General features: G+C 37.8%; 3 protein-coding genes across 16 annotated transcripts in view; all 3 read left to right on the top strand.

Annotated features, from left to right (window-relative positions):
• Positions 1-1344, top strand: part of LOC102895142 (olfactory receptor-like protein OLF3) — a 6155-nt gene extending 4811 nt beyond the window's left edge. Inside the window, 2 exon segments of the mRNA XM_015588278.2 lie at positions 381-1180; positions 1182-1344. Coding sequence (XP_015443764.2) covers positions 381-1180; positions 1182-1344 — 963 coding nt within the window.
• LOC102894895 (olfactory receptor 2A14) overlaps positions 1-24435 on the top strand; it is a 311951-nt gene that overhangs the window by 183612 nt on the left and 103904 nt on the right. The window lies entirely within an intron of this gene.
• LOC102893152 (olfactory receptor-like protein OLF3) lies at positions 20736-21689 on the top strand. Its single transcript, XM_006910447.1, has one exon. It carries the CDS (start codon positions 20736-20738, stop codon positions 21687-21689), a length of 954 nt encoding a protein of 317 aa, XP_006910509.1.

Raw genomic sequence — 24435 nt, 5'->3', positions numbered from 1 at the left:
AATTCGGTGTAGTACATATGTGTAGTTCTTGAACTTGAAACAATTTTTTCTTCCTTGTTTATTACTTTACCTCTCATTGTCTCTTACCATCATTTTCTGCTCTGAAAACTGAGTTAAATTGAAAAGATAAAGAGCTTCCAAAAATTGCACTGCATTATCTACAGGATTTAACTGACTCCCTGAGACCACATCATGTCTTCGTGAAGGGCCTAGGCTCTCTCATATAGAGTTAGATATAATGCATATTAGGTTCAAGCCTGTCATCTTGGCCCATAAATTATCTGAAACGTTTGTGGTGTATATGATATACATTCTTTTAAGAAGTTATTCTTTTGGTTCTGTAATTCAACAGATTCTGTTATTTCTGACTCTCTCTGCAGATTAATAATCTTTACATTTTTTTAGATAACCAGATGTGGATGAGAGAGTTTATTCTCAGCCTGTCCAGTGACTGGGACACTCAGGTCCCTCTCTTTGTTTTATTCTCCATCACATACCTGGTGACAGTGCTGGGAAACTTCCTCATTGTTCTTCTGATCAGACTGGACAGCCGGCTCCACACTCCCATGTATTTCTTTCTCACCAACCTCTCCGTCGTTGATGTCTCTTATGCCACAAGCATCGTCCCTCAGATGCTGGTGCACCTTCTTGCAGAACATAAAGTAATCCCATACGTGAGCTGTGCATCCCAGTTATTTTTCTCCTTGGCTTTAGGTGGGATTGAGTTTATTCTACTGGTAGTGATGGCTTATGACCGCTATGTGGCTGTGTGTGAGCCCCTGCGATACTCGGTCATCATGCATGGAGGGCTCTGTGCTAGGTTGGCCATCACATCCTGGGTCAGTGGCTCTATCTGCTCTCTCACGCAGATTACCATCACTTTTCAGCTGCCCATGTGCACAAACAAATTTATTGATCACATATCATGTGAAATCCTAGCTGTGGTCAGACTAGCCTGTGTGGACACCTCTTCCAATGAGATTGCAATTACGGTTTCTAGCATTGTCTTGCTGATGACACTTTTCTGTTTGGTTCTCTTGTCGTATATCAAGATCATCAGCACCATTGTAAAGACTGAGTCCACAGAAGGAAGAAAGAAAGCCTTCCATACCTGTGCCTCTCACCTCACAGTGGTTGTCCTGTGCTATGGCATGGCCATTTTCACTTACATCCAGCCCACTCCGCTCCTCTGTCCTTCAGGAGAAGCTGATCTCTCTCTCTTATGCCATTTTGACACCCATGCTGAACCCTATGATTTACAGTCTAAGGAATAAGGAGGTGAAGGGGGCCTGGCAGAAACTGTTAGGGAAATTATCTGGATTAACGTCAAAACTGGCAACTTGATAAATCATGAGCATCATTTAGAGAAAAAAGCTTTGTGTGTCCAACTCAGATACGACAGTCATCAACTACATTGCCCTGGCAACCAGAAAGGAGATGACAAAATGTGTACTGGTGATGTCAGGTAGGAGGCTGAGTGGTTGGGTTGGGGTGGATGTAGGGGTACTTTTATGTCACAGGAGCACGTTTGAAGGAGTGAAGCACTGCTATAACAATTTCCCAGACTTAATCTCCGTTTCTATGCTCTGAGATTAATAATTAAAAAAAAAAAATCCCACACAGTTACTGTTTTTATTTGCCACATTGTAATCATAGACCTATTCATGGATCTTTGGATTACTGATTCTTATTCATCTAAATTTTGTACAAGGTTATTGTGTTTACATTGGGAACAAAACATTTTCACATTTAGACTCACTTAAAAAAATACATATAACCACATCCAGCATTGTGTGGGTCACTGTTCTGAGGAGTGTTGCTATCAAGCTGATTAAAATGCTTTTGTGCAGGACCTTCATGTGGACATAATGTACTTGTCTTGAGTGCTGGAGGGGTAATTCAGTGGAGAAGCATCAACTAAATGTCTTGTTTCACACTGATGAGACTCTTAATTAAAGGTTGTTCGTACATGCGGCTATAACTGGCCAGGGGAAATTATGTTTCAAGCACCGTGTTGAGTATATGAACAGTTTGAGAGGAATTTTCCTGCATATATAAGGGGTATCATTTAAATATTAAAGCTGTCCAATTTCTGAAAAATCTATTAACTTTTTTTTTCTAGAGTATGGAAACAAAATAAGCACATAAAATATGAAATAATATGTAAAATCTAAAAGACATAGTTATCTAAGAATGGGAAGATTCCTCGACCAAATGCAATCAGAGAGAAGACAACTTTAACATAGATTTTGGGACTCCGGATAGTTCAGACCACTGTGCAGATGTCACCTCTAGTGTCCATACTGAACCCTTCTCCCATCTGCACACACCACAGGACCTGCTTGCTCTTTGTAAATCAACCAAGCTGGAGTAATCTGAGAGTAGACTGCACCTCTGAGAAAAAGCACAAGTTAAATAAGGTTAAAGAGGGGGAAGGAATAATTGTATAAGGGATAAGGAAGGGGAAAGAGGAGAAAGAATGTGACAGTAGCTCATCTTCTGTCTCCCTTGAAGAAGTCTCAAAGCCCTTTCTTCCTGTTGTCTCTTCTTTAAGTCAGTCGATGTGCAGTTCTTTCATTTGTGAATACAACACAGACTCAGCATTCAAGCAGAGTTGAAGGCTCATATAGTCCAGAGCCCATTTGATATTTTAATTTTACCTTAAAAAAAATTCAATCCTAAATTTTGCAATATAGAGAAGCATCCTAAAGAAGTCAGTGCTAGGGAGCTATATTTTTCTTGGTGTTATTTCAGGAAACATTACAGGAGAGTCTATGTGTCTGTAAGAACGAATGATTCTTGAGACACAGCAGTCAATATGCTACAGTTCTGAGAAGGATGTGACTGTATAGCAGGATGACAGTGAACAATTAAAATGCAGCATTGTGTCACAGAGACTAAGCCTCCAGGGGTGATCGCAGAGGTCTTCCTGTATGCAAAGACCATGAAAAGTTTAGGTGGAGACCAGGAAAGTGAGAACAAATGATCCAGATAACAAGCAACCAGGGCACAGGGGTGACCTGTGGATGGTGCAGAGCAGGGGGAGAGTGTGAGGATTCAAAAATGTCCTGAGGTGCACTTGCAGGGCAGAGAAGATTGAGGAAGTAGTGGGGATGAAGCTGGCAGCTAAAGAAGGGTCAAATCATTGATGTCAAAATATCTTTCACCTTCGATAGTAACAGGAGCCAGTAAAGATTTTTAAGCAAAAGCACACCTGACAAAGTTAGGTGTGCTTTTGCTTAAAAATTATTACTCTGGCACATGAGTCAGAAGAAAGATAGGAACCAAGGAGACCAGTTAGGGGGCTGCTCCGCAACTGCTAATGAGACATTGGAATCTGAACTAGAGTAGTGGCAGTGGGGAAGGAGAAATGTAAAGTCAAGTCACATTTTTTAAGGGATTCTGAGAAACACTTCATTTTCTCTGTTTTGAATTCCTATATGGACCCTGTATCTCCTCTAGAATGTCATAATTCTGTCTGAATTTTCTGCAAGTTGTGGAGTAAACCACAAAACTTACTATCATGAACACACCCTATATTAAATGTAGGGGAAAGGGACGAAAGAAGAAAAAATTAGTCAAAAATACAAAGATACGATCTGAAGAGAAACCAGACTCAACAAAAACAAAAACACAAATAATCCTATTAAAAAATGGGCGGAGGACCTGAACAGACACTTCTCCCAAGAATACATACAAATGTCCAACATATATATGAAAAATGCTCAACTTCACTAATTATTAGGGAAATGCAAATCAAACCCATAATGAGATGCCACATCACACCTGTTAGAATGTCTGTTATCAACAGGACGAATGATAACAAATGTTGGAGAGGTTGTGGCATAAAGGAACCCTCATACACTAATGGTGGGACTATCAGTTGGTACAGCTATTATGGAAAACAGTATGAAATTTCTTCAAAAAAATGAAGAATAGAATTACTTTGTGACTCAGCAATCCCTCTTGTGGGTATCTACTCCGAAAATATGAAAACTTTATCCATAAAGATAAAGTTATATATGCATCCCGATGTTCATTGCAATATTTTTTGTGGCGGCCAAGACATAGAAACAACTGATGTGCCCTTTGGTAGATGATTGGATAAAGAAGATGTGGTACACACATAAAATGGAATATTATTCAGCCAAAAGAACAGATGAAATACTGCTATTTGCGACAACATGGATGGATCTTGAGCATGCTAAGCAGAATAAATTACAGTGAAAAAGTTGAAAACCATATGATTTCACTCATGTGGGATCGAAAACTGAAGCAACAGATAAACGAGACAAAAGCTCATGACATAGACAACAGTTTAGTGGTTACCAGAGGTAAAAGGGAGTGGGGAAGGTTAATAAAGGTAAAGGGGTCAAATATACGGTGATGGAAGGAGATTTGACTTTGGGTGGTGAACAAACCATGCAATATACAGATGATGTATTATTCAGTTATATACTTGAAACATATATGGTTTTATTAAACAATGTCACCACAATAAATTTAATTAAAAAATACAAATGCACACATGACACTTCAAGGAGAAAGATATATGAAGATGCTATATCTGCATTTCTGTACCTGGTTAAAATGTTTGTGACTTTTCTCCACTAGTCACTGCATGCATGATCCCTTTGCCTTCACCCAGCCTCCACTCCTTTGCTTGTCACCTCTTCTCCCGTCTTCAAGATCAGCAGCAGATGAAACCTTTCCCTAAATCTGATCCTCTTCCATTTTTACATCTCTCTCTTCTGCCTCTGGTCCTCTCACACTGTCTTACAAGGATTCTTGTGATTACATTGGGACCAGTAAGATTACCCAGGATAGTCTCCACATTCTAAGATCCTTAATTTAGGTACATCTGCAAGTTCTTTTTAACATAAACAGCAGCATATTCACAGGCTCTGGGAACGCAGGCATAGACATCTTTTGGGGGGCATTACTTAGTCTACCACAGACCTTTTCAAACTGGCCACTTAGTTTTTCACATGACCCTAATGTTATTGAACAAAAAGCTTGTTTACCCAGCATTAGCAGAGGCAAACACTAAACACTGAGAATTGCAGTGGAGAGACATTGACTATTTTCTTATGAATAGCCCCACCCAGGAGAACAGGAAGCTAATGCTTAAAACCCAAAACTCCCCCATGGCATGTAGATTATAGATTATATAGGGCAAAATCACAAGACACTGTGGGTTAGGGGGTTTGGGATTATGCTGAGAGCTGATTGGTCAGAGGTGAGGTAATGGTTATAAATCATTTCTTCCAATTTCGAGGGCAGTTCTAAGGTCTGTTTCAGTGTCTCTCTGGTTTCATAGGAAAGTAGCCGGGGTGTTGTTTCACCTTAGGGCTTAGGAGCTGGAACATAACAGGTCAAGATATTATCTTTGTCTGGGTTACTGTCATCTGCTGCCTTGGGTGTTTCAGGGGAAAGGCTAGTTCTCTGAAGGGGAGAGAGGAGAGGAGAGGGGAAGAAGGAGAGTCTTAAGGACCCTCTTTAACAGCTTTCTTTTCTTATGTGTTATAGTAGTACAGTCCCAATTTTTACATTTCCTCTCTTATGGTGGGAATTATATTTCTAAGAAGCTCTGAATACTTTTATTAACATTTCTTGTTATATAGGTCTGCTGGAATGTATTCATTCAGTTTGTGTGAAAATGTATTTCTCCTTCATTCTCAAAAGATTTTCTCTACATATAGAAATCTTTGTTGACAATATTTTTCCCTTCAAGGCTTTAAAGATGTTCATTCATTGTCTTCTGACTTGCATAGTTCCTATATATGGTATATCTTTTTATATCGGGCTGCTTTCAAGATTTTTATTTTTGGCTTTTAGACAGAATATGATGTGTCTAGGCTTTTTCCTTACCTTGTATGGCTGACTTTATTTGATTTGTGCTTAAATTTCTTTCACTATTTTTTTTCAGCCATTGTTTCTTCAAATATTTCTCTTTTTTTTTTTGGTCGTTAAACTCATTTTAATTAACATTTATTTAACAACTACTATATACCAATACTCTGAAAGATAATGGAAATATAAACGAATGTTATGTTTCTTATTCTCAAAGTTCTCCGACCAGTTAGAAACAGAGGGAAAACAGCAAACATTTAAAATGTGATGTGATAAATACAAAAGGAAACTTTTAAATGCAATTTCAGAGGTACAAGTAGGACTAGATAACTCTGTGCCTCTGGGAAGGCTTCACAGAATGGAAATACAAGAAAGTTTAAGGGATAAGAGTTTACTAGGGGGAAAGTTGTGATGATATTGTAGGCATGGAAAACAGCACGAAAAAAGATTCAGAAGCATGAAAAATCAAAACTATAAGAGGTTCTACATTGTTGAATCAAAAAGTAGAACAGTCCTTGAAAAAACAAGATGGTTGATTTTAGAAAAGCAAGCTACAGAAGCAGAACATGAGAGATAAGGGCTGAGGTTCAAGTTATAAAAAACCTCATGGTCGCTGGCACAGGGAGTGTGCATTGGAGGTGCAGAGAGACATAATTAAATGGATGACCCCAAAATGCCAGGTTGATAGCAGCATGGGGGATTTGGTTTATTAATGCCTATTCTTGTGCAATTTTAAGGCAAAGAAGGCATCACACAATCAAAATTATAGAATCTTCAAATATTTCTTGAACTCCTTTTGTCTCCATTTTCTGTCTGTGATTTCTAATTTCATGTATGTTAGATGGTTTAATGTTGTCCCACACCTCTCTTCTCTTTTTACCATTATTTTTTCTCTGCTTCAGTTTTACTAATTTTTATTGACTTATCATTCTCCTTGCTGATGGTTTCTCTTGAGTCTATTCGTAAGCCTCCTTCATCTCTGTTACTGTGTTCTTCATGTCCAGCATTTCCATTTGATTCCCCCACATTGTTTTCAATTCTCCACTGAAATTTTTCAGTTGTGACTGTCCATTTATTCTACTAGATCCTTTAACTTATTTATGAGAGTTATTTTAAACTCCTGTGAGATAGTTCCTATACCCAAGCATATCTGATTGTGGTTCTTTTAATCTCTTTGTTCAGTGACATAGCAATTTTTCTTGACTTTTCCTTTGATATTTAATTTTGATTGAAACTAGGATATTTTGTGTGTAGGATAATGGACTCTGATAAATAGTATGCTTCGCAATGGGCACATCTCCTGTTTGTCCCGTAGTCTTGTTAGGTGGGAGAGATTGTGGGGATCAGTGTAGTCATGGTTGAGCTGGGATTGAGTTTTGTCGTTGCTGTGGTTATCCTCAGTGCACCGACACTTGGTTTTCTCCAGCATTACTTGCGCTTAGGTGGCATCTTCAGCGGTTGCAGGGTTTTTCCCAGTATTGCTGCTCCACCCTTAGTTTTAAGTTCTCCCCATGGGACTGTCAGAGAGTGTGTCTGCCCACACTCTGCCTCTCTCCATGGTAAACAGCTGTTCTTTGTCCCTCAGCTCCCGCTCAGCGGGTGATGGAGAATGAGGGATTATTTGTTGTCCTGCTTCTATCTCAGTCTTAGGCAGGTCCTTTCTCCCTGTGTCCCTATGCCTCAGGGTGGGGGCTTTCTTTGTGCTCTTGCTGTGCCACAGAGTGAGGACATGGGGATCGTGGTCTGAACATAGAGTGATTTCCCTGCCCCAAGGACCCCCCACATGAGAATGTTATTTTTTTTTCTTTCCCCTCTTCTCTTCCCTCAGCAATGAGTCCTCATCTGTCTCTGAGGGAAACAGGATTCGCTGCCCTTCCCTGGTGGCTTCAGGCCTTTGTTCCATAAGGGAACAGACTTGGTGGTGGGAGCCTGCCTCCTGCTTACTGCAGAGGCTGTGGCTGCTTTCACCAGACCTGCACCATGAAGGAGGCTTTGTCTGGTTTTCCACCCTCCCCCAAATGTTCTTGTGGGGACTGTTCTAAGTCTGTGGAGAAAGTCTTGGAAATTGGTGGGAACTTTTTGTTTTGCTGTGTTTTCAGCCATTCTGTACTTATAATACCCTACACTTGAACTTTAACCATTTGTTAAAGCAATTCTCACTGGCTTGTTTGGTGGCCCTATTTTTTTCTCATGCTCTGGCCCAGGTAAGTAAGAGCTTACAACCTATCTCTCTTTGGATGTACCTATCTTTCCTGAGATTTTACACTATTTGGTTACTTTGCAGTCTCAGCTTACTGATTTTACAGATAGTTATGATTTTGTAGATTATCTAACCTTTTCTAGTTTTAGGGTGAAACCAAAATTTTTTACAGCTTCCTACCACCTAAGTGGAAGCCAGAACAAGCTCAACTATTTATTGTTTCCTTTTAAGTAGACTCTATTTTTAAGAGCAGGTTTAGATTTATTGCAAAATTGAACAGAAAGTACGGAGAGTACCCCAACTCCAGCCTTCCCTCTATAAACATCCTGCACCAGAGTTGTACTTTTTAAATTACTTTTAAAGGTCTGTTTAACAGACAAATTGCAAGTAGGGGATTTAGGGAATAATTTACAGATAAGTAAAATATAACAATGGCAAATAATGGTTTTTAAACGAACACATATTAAGTCAAACAAACCACTTATTTAGAAGGAGCTTATTCAACTTATATGCAAAGAGTTTGGAGCAGATACTTTGTAATATTCACATTCTTTTTTTCAAACCCAAGCATATGCATTGATAGTATATATTAGTGTGTCTGTCACTGTTTCTTGAAGGAACTCATTCAATTCTGGGTAAACACCCATGAGATGACTTTCCTGGGCAGAGAAGAGAGCATTTCCTGTTGGGGGAACAGCAGAATTGTAGGATGGGTGGGGCCTCACATGGAAATGAAGCAGAGAAGAACTTAGATTGTGGTTGACTTTGAAACTCGTCACTCTCATTGAGATTTGGCATTAAGTCATTGGAGACTCTACATCAAATCTTTGTGAGGTGGATATTAGTAGAATAAAGTGTTATAATGAAATATTAACATGACAGTGGTCTACAGAATGAATTGCTCCAGTGATTTCAAATTTTATTCTATATGAAATTCCTGAAAAGTGTTTTATTCTATGAGAAACACTTGAAAGGCTCATAAAAACAGTTTGCCGGATCCTGTCTGCATAGTTTCTGTCAGTAAGTCTGGATAGGGTGAAGCCTATCATGCTTTGAGAGGCACTGAATTACATGGCACTTAGGAACAAAATGCTAAAATAATAGATACCAGCAATATTAATAATGGAAAGAAAGGATCCATGTGACAGATGTTTCAAAGTGTTACAGAATGGAGAGAGTCTCTCCGTCCCCAGCAGAGCCAAACACTAAACACTGAAATTGCAGTGGAAAAATATTTTCTTATGAATGGCCCTGCCCAGGAGAATGAGAAGCTAATGCTCAAAAGCCCAAACTTCCTGATGGCGGGTAGGTGACAGATTATATAGGGCAAAATCACAAGACACTGTAGGTTAAGGGGTTTGTGGTCATGCTGGGAGCTGATTGGTCAGAGCTGAAATAAGGGTAATAAATCATTTCTTCAGGTCTTGAGGACAGCTCTGAGGTCTGTTCCAGTGTCCCTCTGTCTGGATTCATGGGAAAGCAGCCAGGCAGCCAAACTGATTTAAAGGGGTCAATCCACCTTAGAGTTCATGAGCTGAAATATAACTTAGGTCAAAATGTTATCTTTGGCCTGCCAGAGCTCTAGACCTTGTGACCATTAGTCAGGTATGGGCTTATGTCTTCTGCTGCCTCTGGTGTTATTATCTTGGGGAAAGGCTCGGTGTATATGTGTACATATAGAAAGAGATGTGATTTCTAGAGCTAAGATTGAAAGCTAAATTTAATACAAGTCATAAGGACCCTCAGTTTCAAAGTAAGAGTTGATAGAAGTTGTTGAATGTTAGAGGGTGAATGAGAAGAAAGATTTGCCATGTTTTTGAGCAGGAGTGACTGAGAGTGCTGTGGAGTTTCTGTTAAAAGCTTGGAATTTGGGAGTTTAACTTTGTTGTCTGCAAATGAATGCAGAAAAACAGTAGTCATGTGAACTTCTGGATACTGTGACTAAAGTCTTCACAGCCATGGAATTTTTCTAGCTTTCTTCAGAGAAATATACAACAATTCTGTGAATTCTATGTGAGTTCAGAAATTCAGATGAGGAATGAGAAGCATCTCTAGTTTCTATTTCCTGGACTATCACAGAACCTTTGTCAGAGTCAATGAGTGCTGTAATATCAGGCCATGGTACCATGATGGAATAAATTAGTGGATAAGCAGAAAGGTGATATGTTGGTTGAGTATAGAAGATTTGTTAGATTATGAATGAATATTAGGTAAAAGATTAATTGACATGTGGATGAAGAAATACATAAATGGGTGGATGAACAGATAAGCAAATGGGTGAGTGATAGTATTGAGATGGTGACAAACAATTGGGTAATGAAAGGATATATAAATGGCGCTTTTGAGAATTACTGGGTATTTGACTTGGTAGATAAATGAATAAATGGATAAATAATTTACTAATAGGGTGCGTGATGCCTGCAGAATATCAGAGAATGGTAATGTGAGTGCATCCTGTCAAAATTACAGTGAATCTTTATAAATATTAAAATTTGAAGAGGTACAGAAAGTTAACTCTCTGTATTAAGAATTTTACATCTTCTTTTTCCTTTCCTTTTTACCCCCTGGAGACTATAAGACTCTATTTTTGTAGATCTTATTTGGGGTCTTCAATCTTTCTATTCATTGCTATTATATTTTGAACTTAAATAATATCATGAGAAATGTACTTGGATGTCCATCAATACTTGCAGTGCTCACAGCAGCCCTTTACACATATTTCAGAGGAGTGAAGACAACTCTCTTGACTCTAGGAGGAAAGGTAAGGGCACCCTGGAGCTGAAGAAGATAGTTGGTTTTCCACCAGATTTGAATGCCAGCCTAGTCACTGCTCACTAGAATAAGGGCATGAGTCCTAAAAGTCAAGTTTGGACTTGAGGAGGATATCCTAAAACCTCAGAATACTGGCTTCGATGACTTTTTAAGAGTGACCTTAGGCTTCAGTGGATTGTTGTGGGCTGAGGAGGATGGAGAGAATAGCTTACCAAGGAAGAAAAGGGCAGCATAAGAGGACTAAGAGTGGTGACAGCAATTAACACTCTAATGCACTTAGGCTTCAGTGGATTGTTGTGGGCTGAGGAGGATGGAGAGAATAGCTTACCAAGGAAGAAAAGGGCAGCATAAGAGGACTAAGAGTGGTGACAGCAATTAACACTCTAATGCACAGAGCTCCTGGGGGGAATCCATCAGCTCCACATTGCTAATTCAGCCACTGCTGCACTTCATTAGGTTTGTCTCCGAGCCAACTGGGGGCACCTGTGAACTTCCTCCCAGCAGTTTCCCTCAGTGTTCAGCTCTTAGTCCCAGGTGAGTGCTTAGCCCAGGAGCCAAGGAGTCTGAGACGCTTCATCTCCATGGTCTGTCGCTTTGTTGGAAAGTAGTACTCTTTAGAAACCAACTTAAACCTAGGCGGAAGTAGACATGGACATTTTGTCTGCCACTGATCAGTATTTGAGAGCTCTAATAGAGGTATCAGCAGAGGGTGGGTTTCTAGAGGGGCAGAAACAGGACTGATCTGATTTGTTGTGGACTTTGGGTCAGAGATATGACTCACGAATGTTGAAATGTCACCCTAAATAGTATGGTAAATGTAGTAAAATAATTCTGCTTTCCAGAAGCTGGATGATTAATTAGATTTTATTCTATAGGACTCTCAATTCCAAACTTAGTACTGGCAGAGAGAAAGAGAAAGAGTGAGGTGAAGGGAATGGAGAGAAGCAAATAATTAATAATTAAAAATTGGAGTTCCTGTGGTTGAATTCTGCGTTTTGGGTGGGGTGGGGTGGAATACACTTAGGAAACAAGCCAAGATCTGTAAAACAGTCAGTTAGGTATTGATATTTTTGAACATGTAGTAGAAGTTAGAAGTATATTACATTTCCAGAAAAGATAAATTGTCAGTCGCTTTAAAATATCTTTTCTCAATTATTTTCCTAAGAGTGTGTATTAAAAATATTTGTTTGTTTGTTTATTTTTTTTCCAGTGAGAGAACTTTGAAATGTATGATGGTTAAATGGGTTGTTCAAAGCCATAGACACTCGGATTGAGAGCTGGGGCTAGAATTGAGGTCTCTCGACTCTCATTTCAGGGTTGGGTCCTCTAGAACGGGCTGTAGGGGTTGCACTGTGGAGAAATATAAACTGAGGGAATTATACTGTAGAAGAATGCCCAAGTCTTACTTGTAGGGGACAAGAGATATAAAGAAGGTGAGCATTTACAGGATGAAGTCATGCTAAAAAGTATCAAAGTTTATTTCAAGTTTGCACATATTAGAAAAACTGGGTCTCAGTAATTGCAGATTATGTGAAAATCCAAGCTGATCCAAAGTTTTGTCCATCCATGCACTCTTCGAATTGACATAAATAGTGGAAAGGATTATTATTCTGAAATACAACATAACTCTGGAAGTTAAGTTACTGAGGCATCGTTCTATAGTATGCGTACCTCCTAAGTCTTTTCACATTAATACTTCTTCCAGTGTAGGGGTGGGAGAGAGAAGATAATTTATTGAAACATCCAGCTAATAGAAGTGGAAAATATTTTAGATAGTTTTAAATGTATAGTACACTAACCAGGGTAGGAAAATAAAATGTAGCAATGAATGTTGCAAGTGGAAAAGGTACCCATGTGTTAATTCCATCCTTGCAAATTTTAATCGAGTGTTTTTGAGTGTTGGTCCATAGAGTAGCAATGGAAACTAAATGTAATTAAAAACTGATTTAAAAAATGTGAACAATAGGATCTGAAGACATCACCACCAGAGAACCACAAATAATGACTCTGTCTTTGTGGCGCCAACATATGAAAAGTTCTATCAGTGTTCATTTGATTTTATCTATGGGTCTATTTTCTCATGTTTCTTGATTAGCAGTTGCTGGTAGATATTCAACACCTTATCAGTAGTGTTAGAGCAGGAGTTTGGGGAGGGTGTGGTAAAAGGCTAAAAGGGTGTGTTATGTTGAGAAGCCATATTGTTATGTGGGCTATTAATATCCTTTTCTCTCAAGCATACTGCAGAGCTGTAGGGAGTGAGGCATGGAAGGGGCTCCCATCTGAGAGATCAACTGGTCAGAGTTTAAGTAAATTATAATTGACCGGTTAGGAAATGCTGATTTCTATGATTCCAAAGTACTAGATGTTTACAAATTTTACCAAAAATCACTGCTCAAGAACTTACCATTAGAAATATGTTTAACTTGACTTAAAGAAATAGCAAATGTTAATGAGGATGTGGAGAAAAGGGAACCCATGTACATTGTTGTTGGAGATGTAAATTGGTTCAATAACCGTGGAAAACAGAATGAAAGTCCCTTTAAAAATTAAAAACAGAACTACCATATGATCCAGCAATTTCACTTCTGGGTATATATTTAAAGGAAGGAAAGCACTAACTTGACAAGATATATGCATTTCCATGTTTATTGCAGCATTATTTACAATAACCAAGACATGAAAGCAACGTTAAATGTTCATCAATGGATAAAGAAAATATGACGTGATATTTACACACATCATAGATACACACATCATGCGCGTGTGTGTGCGTGTGTGTGTATTACATACATACAATGGAATATTATTCAGCTATGACAAAGAAGGAAATCTTGGCATTTGTAATAACATGGATGGAGCTTGAGGGTATTACTCTAAGTGAAAAAGGTCTGACAGAGAGAGAGAAATACTGTATGATTTCACTGATATGTGAAATCTAAAACAAAATAAAATAACCCAAATAAACAGATATAAAGACCAGATTTGTGGTTGTCAGAGGTGGGGGGTGGTAGGTGGGCCAAAAGGGTGAAGGTAGCCAAAAGGTACAAACTTCCAGTTATAAAATAAGTCATGAGATGTACAGAATGGTGACTGTATTTAATAATACTATATTGTATATTTTAAAGTTGCTAAGAGAATAGATCTTAAAAGAAGATCTATTATCATAAGAAAAATAATGTAACTGTGGATGGATGTTAATGTGAACTAGACTTACTGTGATCATTTTGCAACATATATAAATATCAAATCCTTGTGTTATATACCTGAAAATAATATAATGTTATATGTCATTTATGTCTTAATTAAAAAGAAATATATTTACCTTGACTTAAGACTTTGACTCTCCTGATAGTCTTTTTAAGATGAGGAGAGAAAATGGCAATTTTAGAGCTAGAACCATTTCTACTGGAAGCAGACCTTGATTTAGAGAGTTATAGTGAATACATGAAACTATTTGGCTCATAGATGAAGGGTTAGAAAACAGACTCAGAAGAAGGAAAGCAGAAACATGATAAAGAGACATTTTATCTACTACCCCACCCCACTGTGCTCAGGTAAATACTAGTTTTGGTTTTAACATCAGCTAGCATGCTTGTCTGATTTTTTCACTCTTCATCTTCTTGTTCAGCTGAAGATGTTCTCAGATATTAAGAGATTGAAATAATAGGAAAAATTATTGTAGTTGAGTTTACGGAGGTATAAGAGTGAAAAATAACATTTGTTACAATTTACTTCAGTTTTTATAATCCAAAGAATGTAATACCTATTTTTGTCTTTATTTCTTTGTCATCAAGAGAACATTTTAATCCTGATATGTGTCTAAGTAATAATTACTGGATAATGGGAGAAGGCTCATGGAGGTACTTTTACCTAAGATCTCAAAAGGTAATATTTTAACTGAAAATTTAGTTTTCCTCTTCATACCTATCTTTTACTTTTCTTCAATGTTAGTGTCATTCACATACTAGTTCACAATAAGATTAGATACTTCATATTTTAAACTTCTCATTTAATACTATTTCTTATTCATTTATTTATTTTTTCTTGAATAGTATTCTTTGTTTTGATTTACTTTTAAAATTTAGGTAACATTGGTTAATAACATCATATAAGTTTCAGGTGTATAACATTGTATTTTAATATCTGTATACTCTATTACATGCTCACCACCTAAAGTCTAGTTTCAATCTGTCCCCATACATTTCAGCCCTTTTACCCATTTCATCTTCCCCCCACCCCTTTCGTTTCTGATCACCACCAATCTGTTCTTTTTATTTATGTGTTTGCTGGTTGAAATTCTACAGTTTTTGTTCTTTTCCATCTGATGTATTTCACTAAGCATATAGTCAAGATCCATCTATGTTGTCACAAATGCCAATATTTCACCTTTTTTTTGTAGCTAAGTAGTATTCCTTTGTATATATATACCACACCTTCTTTATCCACTCATCTGTTGATGAACACTTAGGTTGTTTCCATATCTTGACTATTGTAAATAATGCTGCAATGAACATAGAGTGCATATATTTTTCTGAGTTAGTGTTTTCTTATTCTTCAGATAAATACACAGAAGTGGAATAACTGGATCATATGGTAATTCTATTTTAATTTTTTTGAGGAAACTTCTTACTGTTTTCCATAGCAGCTGTACTAATTTACAGTCCCACCAACAGTGTCCAGCAGTTCCTTTTTCTCTACAAACTCGCCAACACTTGTTATTTTTTGTTTTGTTTTTATTTTTGTTTTTTTTTTTTGATAATAGCTATTCTGACAGCTGTGTGGTGATATCTCATTGTAGTTTTGATTTGCATTTCCCTATTAATTAGTGATGTTGAACATCTTTTCATGCCTGTTGGCCATGTGTATGTCTTCCTTGGAAAAATGTCTATTCAGATCATTTTTTAAAATCAGGTTGTGTGTTGTTGAGTTATATGGATATTATATATTTATATATTCTTTATATATTTTGGATATTAATCTCTTATCAGAAATATTATTCGCAAGTACCTTATTCCATTCAGTTGGTTGCCTTTTTGTTTTGCTGATGGTTTCCTTTGCTGTGCAGAAACGTTTTAGTTTGATGTAGTCTCATTTGTTTATTTTTTTGTTTTCTTTGCCATTGGAGTCAAATCCTGAAAACATGACTGAGACTGACTCCAAAAGCTTAGTGCCTGTGTTTTCTTCTGTGTATTTTATGGTTTCAAATCTAACCTTCAAGTCTTTAATATTTTTAGTTAATTTTTGTGTAGTGGTCTAATTTCTTTTTCTTTCTTTCTTTTTTTTTTTTGCATGTGACAGTCCACTTTTCCCAACATCATTTATCGAAGCTTTTCTTTCTCTGATGCATGTTCTTGGCTCCTTTCTCGTAAATGAGTTGTCCATATATGTATGGGTTTATTTCTGGGCTCTCTATATTATTTTATATTTAAACATTTTACCAAAAGGACAGTTTTCAACATAAAAATAACAGATTTCAGGCACTAGTAGCAATACTTTAAAGAGATTTTTTTTTTCATATAATACATCTATGGCACCTTTCATACTAAGTTGCATGGTATACTGTATTTGCTATGGTCAAGGTAATTACTCTGTATCTGCCATAATTATCCTATATCCGCCATAATTTTTGTAAACACAGGCATGAAGAAGTCCTTCCTTCATGGAGCTAATGTCTAAAGAAATGAACCACAGGGGTATGTCATTATTCAACAGTGTCCTGAGGAGGCAGCATGGATTGTTTATTTTTGAGTAGAAAAAGAAAGCTCAAAACATTTGTAGAGAGGTGTGGTTTGAGATTTGTTGGGTATGAACATGTTATGACCCAAAATATATAAAATAGGATTTTGTTGTTTATTAAGGGAGCATTATGGACCTGGCAAAAATGATAAAGTAGCCAGAGTTAGGACATACTGAAAAGAGAACCCAAAACACACTTGAAGAGCTCAGTAGATTTGGCTCTTAATCATGGTTATTGTGCACTACTTGCTTTTGATATCAGCTGCATGTTTAACCCTATACTAAGAGGTTTTTGTTGTGGTGTTTGTGCAGACAAATGGAGAAAACATTCCCACATTTTCCCCTTAGCTTTTGAGTTCAATGAAAAAATACATATTTAAGGAGAGCTGCAGATCCTATAAAGTAGTTAGAGCTGAGAAGACCATGCTGTAGCTTCCTGATAGGAGCAGTGAGATACAAAGCACATTATCAGGCACTAGTCCTTTCTCTATCCTAAACCAGGATAGAAACCCATCTCTGTTTAGATGGAGCTGATCTCAAAGTAAGATGGAGATGATATTAAATACAGGGTGTGTTAAGAATATCTGGTGAACACATGGTTCCTCCATTTGGCTTTCCAAATGCTGATAGTTTTTCTATTTTCTTTACCATGAGACTCAAAAGGGACTATATGAGTGTGGACAGAAGGTATATTTGGATAATACCGATTTTGAGATAAGGCATGGTCTTTGGAAATAAATAGCCGACTTGGTAGACAAAAAATAATCAGCTAACATATCAGTGAAAGGTATTTTAGTTATTTTAATAAAATACTTTGCTGTAAAACACACAATGCAGTAATAATGCTATAGAAAAGTTAGAAATAGGACAAGACCAGATTGTGAGTTGTTTGGAGATTCTTCTGTCCAGGATGAAGTTCACTCTGTATATTTAGACCTCATAGATCTTTTGTGCATGAAAGTGATGTGAATAAATTTGTATTTTGCATGAGTAATTTGTAGGGAATGTGTAGGATGTATGGAGTAAATGGAAGTTATGTCAAGTAAATTTACAAGGAAGCCACTGCACTCCTTAAAATGGTTATGATGAGTGCAAGCATGTGAATGAACACTGTGGGAAAGATGGGAGATATGTAATTAAAAACTAAAGAATTCTATGGAGTGGTGAGGAGGAGGGAGAAGTCATTTGATGTGTTGGGAGAGTGGGAGAACATTAGTTCCATTGATAGAGAAGTCAGGAGGGAGCAGAGTGTGTGGAGAGATGAGTGGTGTCATTGGTGAGATATTGACGAAACATTTATTAAGCTGTTGGAAAAAAACATCTAGGCCTTTAGAGAGAAGTCTAGGAGATAAATTCAGAATTGAGGGTGAACCACATATGGTTGATAATGATTATTGTAGTTAGAAATCACAAGCCCTTCAAGGAAAAAGAAAAAACAACTATGGAAAGAAGAGTTCAAATTGTGACACAGAATCTTACAAAATGCACCTAGTAATGGAGAAGGAGAATTTAGAAAAATTATTCAAGAATGCAGATAAAGAATAATAGATTGGAGGAAAATCAGAAAAGAAGTGTCTAAAAGTTGAGAGTTTGAAGAAGCGAATAGTTAACATCATTAAAAGTTAAGTAAACAATAAAAATCAAATGAAAGTGGCTGCATTTCATGACTAGAAAGCCACGAGTGACCTTAAAGTACACTTTCTATGGATTAGGGAAGGTTAAAACCAATTTTCCACGGCTTAAAGGATGAATATTATGAGGAAATAAACCCAGCAAGTGGATGCCCATTATTTGAGAACTCTGGGTGTGAAAGGAAGAAATAATTAGCATGATAAATAGCCAAGATTCCTTTCCCCATATTGAGAGGTCTGTATGTATTTTGTAACGAGGAAAAAAGAGTCATTCAGGAGCAAGAGAAACTCCAGGATGGCAAAGAGAGGGATAAATGAAGGACTAAGACCCTGAAAGAGAGAGCATGAAATCAAATTAAAGGCTAGATCAGTTATCACATAATGGGTTCCTGCCCCAAATCAAGTCATTGATATAAGGACATTGGATTTTCAATTCCTTAATTTCACCAGTCACCTTTTCTGTTGGCTAATGTTAGCCACATTTTGCAGATGAAGAATTATGAAACTCAGAGAGGCAAAGCAGAAACTGATGCCCTGAAGATCCCACTTTCTCTGGGATGTGAGTTACTCACTGGTAATGAGATAAAGGCTGTAGTAGAGATATGTGTGGGGTTTGTAAGAGGAACACAGTGAGTCATTGGCTGTCATGTTCTCCAGGCAGTTGCACATATGATGGGAAAAAATGATGTGTGATGACAGTCAGTTTTGTGTCATTTCTTCTTTGGATGGGTCAAATCTTTGAGCACAGGGAAGTGTTATAAATAATCACTTTGAAATACCAGCATTTAGCAAAGATGACACTTTATAGATGTTTGCCAAATAAATAGAAAAACAAATGTTTACTTTCTGCTGCTGATCTATACATTCAACAACAGCTAACAGATTTTTAGAATCAAATATTTTCTTGAGGTTTTAGAATTAAATTTGAAAGTCTTCTTTGACACAAGTAGATGTTTTCTGAAGGATCATGATAGGATAGCACAGGAGGAACTGTTGAAAAGGGAGATAAGGTTTGGGGGAGGACATTAGGAAGGAAATTTATAAAAATGTATGTGTGTGAACCATCCATGAAAGAAAAAGACATTTCTGGAACTACTTGTTTTTTTGTTTGTTTGTATCAGGTAAGAGTGTTGAGGTGTAGACAGTCTTCACCTTTCTACTCAAAGACCCTCGGCTGGCTCCCATAGGTTTTGGAATGATGCAAGCATCTCTATTCTGTTCTCAAGTGCTCTTACTACTTTTATCTTCTATTTCCCCTTATTTTTACATTGCAAGACAAGGAAAGTTAGTGACTAGGTAAGCCTGGAGAAACAGTAAGAATAAATCAGTCCTCTACAAAATTTTTAAAAATGTAAACAATTTCTGTGTAATGTTTAGAATTAGTATTATACAGTTCCATTGAAAAAGCACTTCTGGGACAAAACAAAACACAAGAGAAACTCTGTTCTAATGTACATCTTCATGAATTCATACCTTCTTCTTTGCCTTGGACAATGAAGAAGTGTCCTTAAGCATTTGCTTCCCTTCCTCTTACATAAGTAGAAAGGCAGACATTCAAACTCTCATTTCCTTTCTTTTGAGCTCATATAAAAATGGATTCTTAACAGCAGCAAGTTGGAAAGAGAGAAATAAAAATAACAAGATACAATTATAATCCTCTATCCCATTGTATGCTACTGAGGCTGAAGAGATCAAAGGGCATCAAAAAGACAAAGGGTCTCCGTGTCCTCAAAGTGACCCAACCATTCCTAAGCCCTCAGTTCTATTAAAAAATGCCTTCAGTGTTATTTAAGTCTGAATTTGTGGAGGGCGTGCATGGGAAAATCACATTTGCTACCTTATCAACCACAAGGTGGTATTCATCCTACTATAGTATTACTACCAGGACAGTTCATAGAGTACTTTCTCCAACATCATTTACATCTGAGCTTAAATGGACTTGCTAACTGTATAATATCCTGTTTCGTATATAAAAGTTCGTCACTAAACCAAAATCACATAGATGCTAAATAAAATGAGATTTCAAATCTAGGTTCTCTAATTCCAGATCTTTTTACAAGCACCAGCCTCTTCCCAATATTTCCTTTTGAAATGGGTAAATAACTTTACCCATTTCATCAAGATGGGTCTGGTTGACATTTTTAAGGTAGTTTTTGTAACTTTCCTACTGGGTTTTCTTCATTGTTTACCATTTTATCTGTCATTGTTACCTACCAAGCTCTTTTCACCTTTAATCTGAGGTAAGTTGGTAAAAACGTAGAGCTCCTAAAATTGCACTGCATTATATCCAAGCTTTAACTGGGTCTCCCTGAAAACACATCATGTCCTTTTCAAGGTGCTGGCCTGTTCTGATGCAAAATACATATAATAAATATCAGGATATAGCCTGTCATGATGGCCCATAAATGATCTGAAACATCTGGCTAAGGCTGGCCAGTTGTATATAGCAGGTATTCATAAAAAATTATTTTTATGGTTCTTTGATTCAACAGCTTCTGTTATTTCTGACTCTCTCTGCAGATTAATAATCCTCACATTTTTTAATGGGAACAGATAACCAGACGTGGGCAAAAGAGTTTATTCTCCTCGGCCTGTCCAGTGACTGGGACACTCAGGTCCCTCTCTTTGTTTTATTCTCCATCACATACCTGGTGACAGTGCTGGGAAACTTCCTCATTGTTCTTCTGATCAGACTGGACAGCCGGCTCCACACTCCCATGTATTTCTTTCTCACCAACCTCTCCGTCGTTGATGTCTCTTATGCCACAAGCATCGTCCCTCAGATGCTGGTGCACCTTCTTGCAGAACATAAAGTAATCCCATACGTGAGCTGTGCATCCCAGTTATTTTTCTCCTTGGCTTTGGGTGGGATTGAGTTTATTCTACTGGCAGTGATGGCCTATGATCGCTATGTGGCTGTGTGTGACCCCCTGCGATACTCGATCATCATGCATGGAGGGCTCCGTGCTAGGTTGGCCATCACATCCTGGGTCAGTGGCTCTATCAACTCTCTCATGCAGACCGCCATCACTTTTCAGCTGCCCATGTGTGCAAACAAGTTTATTGATCATATATCATGTGAACTCTTAGCTGTGGTCAGACTAGCCTGTGTGGACACCTCTTCCAATGAGATTGCAATTACGGTTTCTAGCATTGTCTTGCTGATGACACCTTTCTGTTTGGTTCTCTTGTCGTATATCAAGATCATCAGCACCATTGTAAAGATTCAGTCCACAGAAGGAAGAAAGAAAGCCTTCCACACCTGTGCCTCTCACCTCACAGTGGTTGTCCTGTGCTACGGCATGGCCATTTTCACTTACATCCAGCCCCGCTCCGGCCCCTCTGTCCTTCAGGAGAAGCTGATCTCTCTCTTTTATGCCATTTTGACACCCATGCTGAACCCTATGATTTACAGTCTAAGGAATAAGGAGGTGAAGGGGGCCTGGCAGAAACTGTTAGGGAAATTATCTGGATTAACGTCAAAACTGGCAACTTGATGAATCATGAACATCATTAAGAGAAAAGAGCTTTGCCTGTGTGTTCTCCCACCCAACTCAGATATGACAGTCATCAACTGCATTGCCCTGGCAACCGGGAAGGAGATAACGAAACAAGTACTGATTGTGTGGGTTAGGGGGCTGAGGAGTTGGATTGGGGTGTGAGATGTGGGAGTCTTTTTCTTTCATAGCAGCATGTTCGGTAGAGTTAAGCACTGCTGTAACGACTTCATAACTACTCAGCCTCCTTTCCTATGATCTGAGAGTAATTGAAAGAAAAATTGCCATTTACTGTTTTGACTTGTTACATCATTTGTAATCATAGACCTATCATGGACTTAATTTGGACCACTGCATCCACATTTTGTACAAGGTTATTGTGTTTCCATTGGGAACAAAATTTTTTCACATTTTAGAATCACTTAAAAAAAGGCAGGTAACCACATCCAGCATTGTGTGAGTCACTGTTCTGAGGAGAGTGTTTCTATCAAGCTGATTAAAATGCTTTTGTGCAGGACCTTCATGTGGACATAATGTACTTGTCTTGAGTGCTGGAGGGGTAATTCCCCCCTTGGAATTATTTGTTAAATAAAACAAGATGTTTTTTCCCAGCTAGATTTCCAAGCAGTCAGGACTTTTTGATGACATTCTATTTTTGAATGTAGTTTTGCATGTTCCATTGACCCTGTATTTCCTGTTAGAGCTAGAGATTTAATCAGATCTGAGTGTGCTTTTTCTGGCAAGAGTACTTTCTAGATGGTGGCATATACTTCTGTCAAGAGGTGAACAGTGTTCTATTTTTCTTTTCAAGGGTTTACTTTAAATTAAGAAGCATATTGGAACTAGGAAATATTATAGATGCATTGCTAACATAGAAGTAAACCTGTATAATATTACACTGTTTTTAACTTGTAAGGCATTCATATTCATAGGTTCTGGAGATAGGAGGAGAACATCTGAAGGGGGTCATAACTGACTACTAAAGAGCCTATTCAAACTGACCACTTAGTTTTATTTCTATATGACTTTAGAATCTTTAATAGCTTCCTTCCTTTCTGGTGTGATACAATATTATAATCACATCATTTACCTTTCCTGTTTTATAATTGGAATTATTTCTCTAAGAAGCATTGATCCTTTTGGTGGAAATGAAATTTAGAGACCACAATCTGAGTACTGTATTCTACTGGAGGTTAGAGTTGGTTCTGCTCTTGGCAAGACGGATAGTCACTAATGGTAGAGTTGAATTAGTCTTGGCCAGATGAAATCCAATAAGCTGAACACATAAATAGCTATCACCTTTGCCACCATGACTACTAGTATGCTTGGGAAATGAGGCTGACTTACTGCTACAGTATGCCTGTATTCTTGTCCAGATGAAAACAGAACCTCCTTTGTCTTGAGAAATCATGTGGAACACACACAGATTTACTCCTGTTTCTTTCCTAAAGCTGTGTCCCAATCCTCTGAACTTCATCTTTTAAATCTAGGCAAAGATTATGCATGGCCTTTAAATCAGTGCGTACCGTGGCTTCATGTTATCTTCCTTCCAGGCAAACTGATGGTGAAATGTATTGTTCAAAATTCTTCTCTTCATGATCTTTCAGGTCAACACCTTCTCAGTTAAAGTCATAAAGTTAATGTAAGAGGCCATATTCTGGGTTGAAGGCACAGTGTCAATATGTTAGGAATAGACATGATGGGAGTATAAGCTGTTTATGACAGTTTCTTGAGTCTTCAGGATCTGCTTAGGCCTCGTTCCATATATACTGCTCTATGGTTTGTTTCTCAAAGCAGGCGTTGATGGACAGCTTCCAGTGCATGGTGACCACTTTCCCATGGCTAGCCATTTAGTTCCTGTTAGGGTCCAATAATAAGCAAGGTCTGTTTCTCGAAAGAGCAGCTACCTCGACAAAGGCATAATTTTTTTTTTTTTTCTAAACCCTATGGATCAGCACTTTGATTCTTCAATCGAGTCTCCCCACAGGCTTTATTCAGCATCCCAATCTGCCATAGAAACTTCAAGTACCAGTTGAAACATGGGGTCATAAGGACCAAGTAGCAGAATTGTTTGTACTGCAGATGAACCATTTGGAGAGTCTTCTCTTTCTTTGAGGTGCTCTGGAAGCTGGCATCCATGGCACTCTGACCTGACTGGCCTTCTTATGATAAACCGTCAAACAGACAAATATGGAAAACTCTGAGTCTTGAAGCACAGATGCAGATAAAGGGGAGATTGCATTGGTGTTTTTACAATAAAAAATTCGAGGCTGGATAACCAGTGATTAAGGCCTTGATGACATAGTTCATAGATTAGAGAAGTCTTTGCCTCTTATGGTATAATGTGGTGCTACTGACTTACTGTCCTACTGCATGGGCTGCAGGTATTGTTACTTACAAGGAATTTTTATGAGATACAACATGTTCCCTACCTACATTAAAAAATATTCTTTGTACTAATTCTTTCTTGGATTAAGAGCAAATCAATTTAAAAGCAAACTCTATCTCCAATCTGGATCAGATTCTGTTATCTGGTCTGTTGAAGCTGAAGACTGCATGCTGCTACGGGATCCTTCTGAGATGACACTGGGGGAGGAAATGATGAGGCCAAATGCTCCTCAACATTTACTCCTTAGCATGGTTTCAGACTTTCTACCAATAAGGGCTTTCTTCTATGGGGTTTGCTTTTTTTTTTTAATGCAGGAGTTTATTGGGGACTACTACCTGTAAGAGGAAAGAAAAAGCA

Source organism: Pteropus alecto, unplaced genomic scaffold, assembly GCF_000325575.1.
Source record: "Pteropus alecto unplaced genomic scaffold, ASM32557v1 scaffold22, whole genome shotgun sequence".
Lineage (NCBI taxonomy): Eukaryota > Metazoa > Chordata > Mammalia > Chiroptera > Pteropodidae > Pteropus > Pteropus alecto.
The sequence above is the reverse complement of the archived record's forward strand: the minus strand, read 5'-3'. Positions and strand labels throughout refer to the sequence as shown.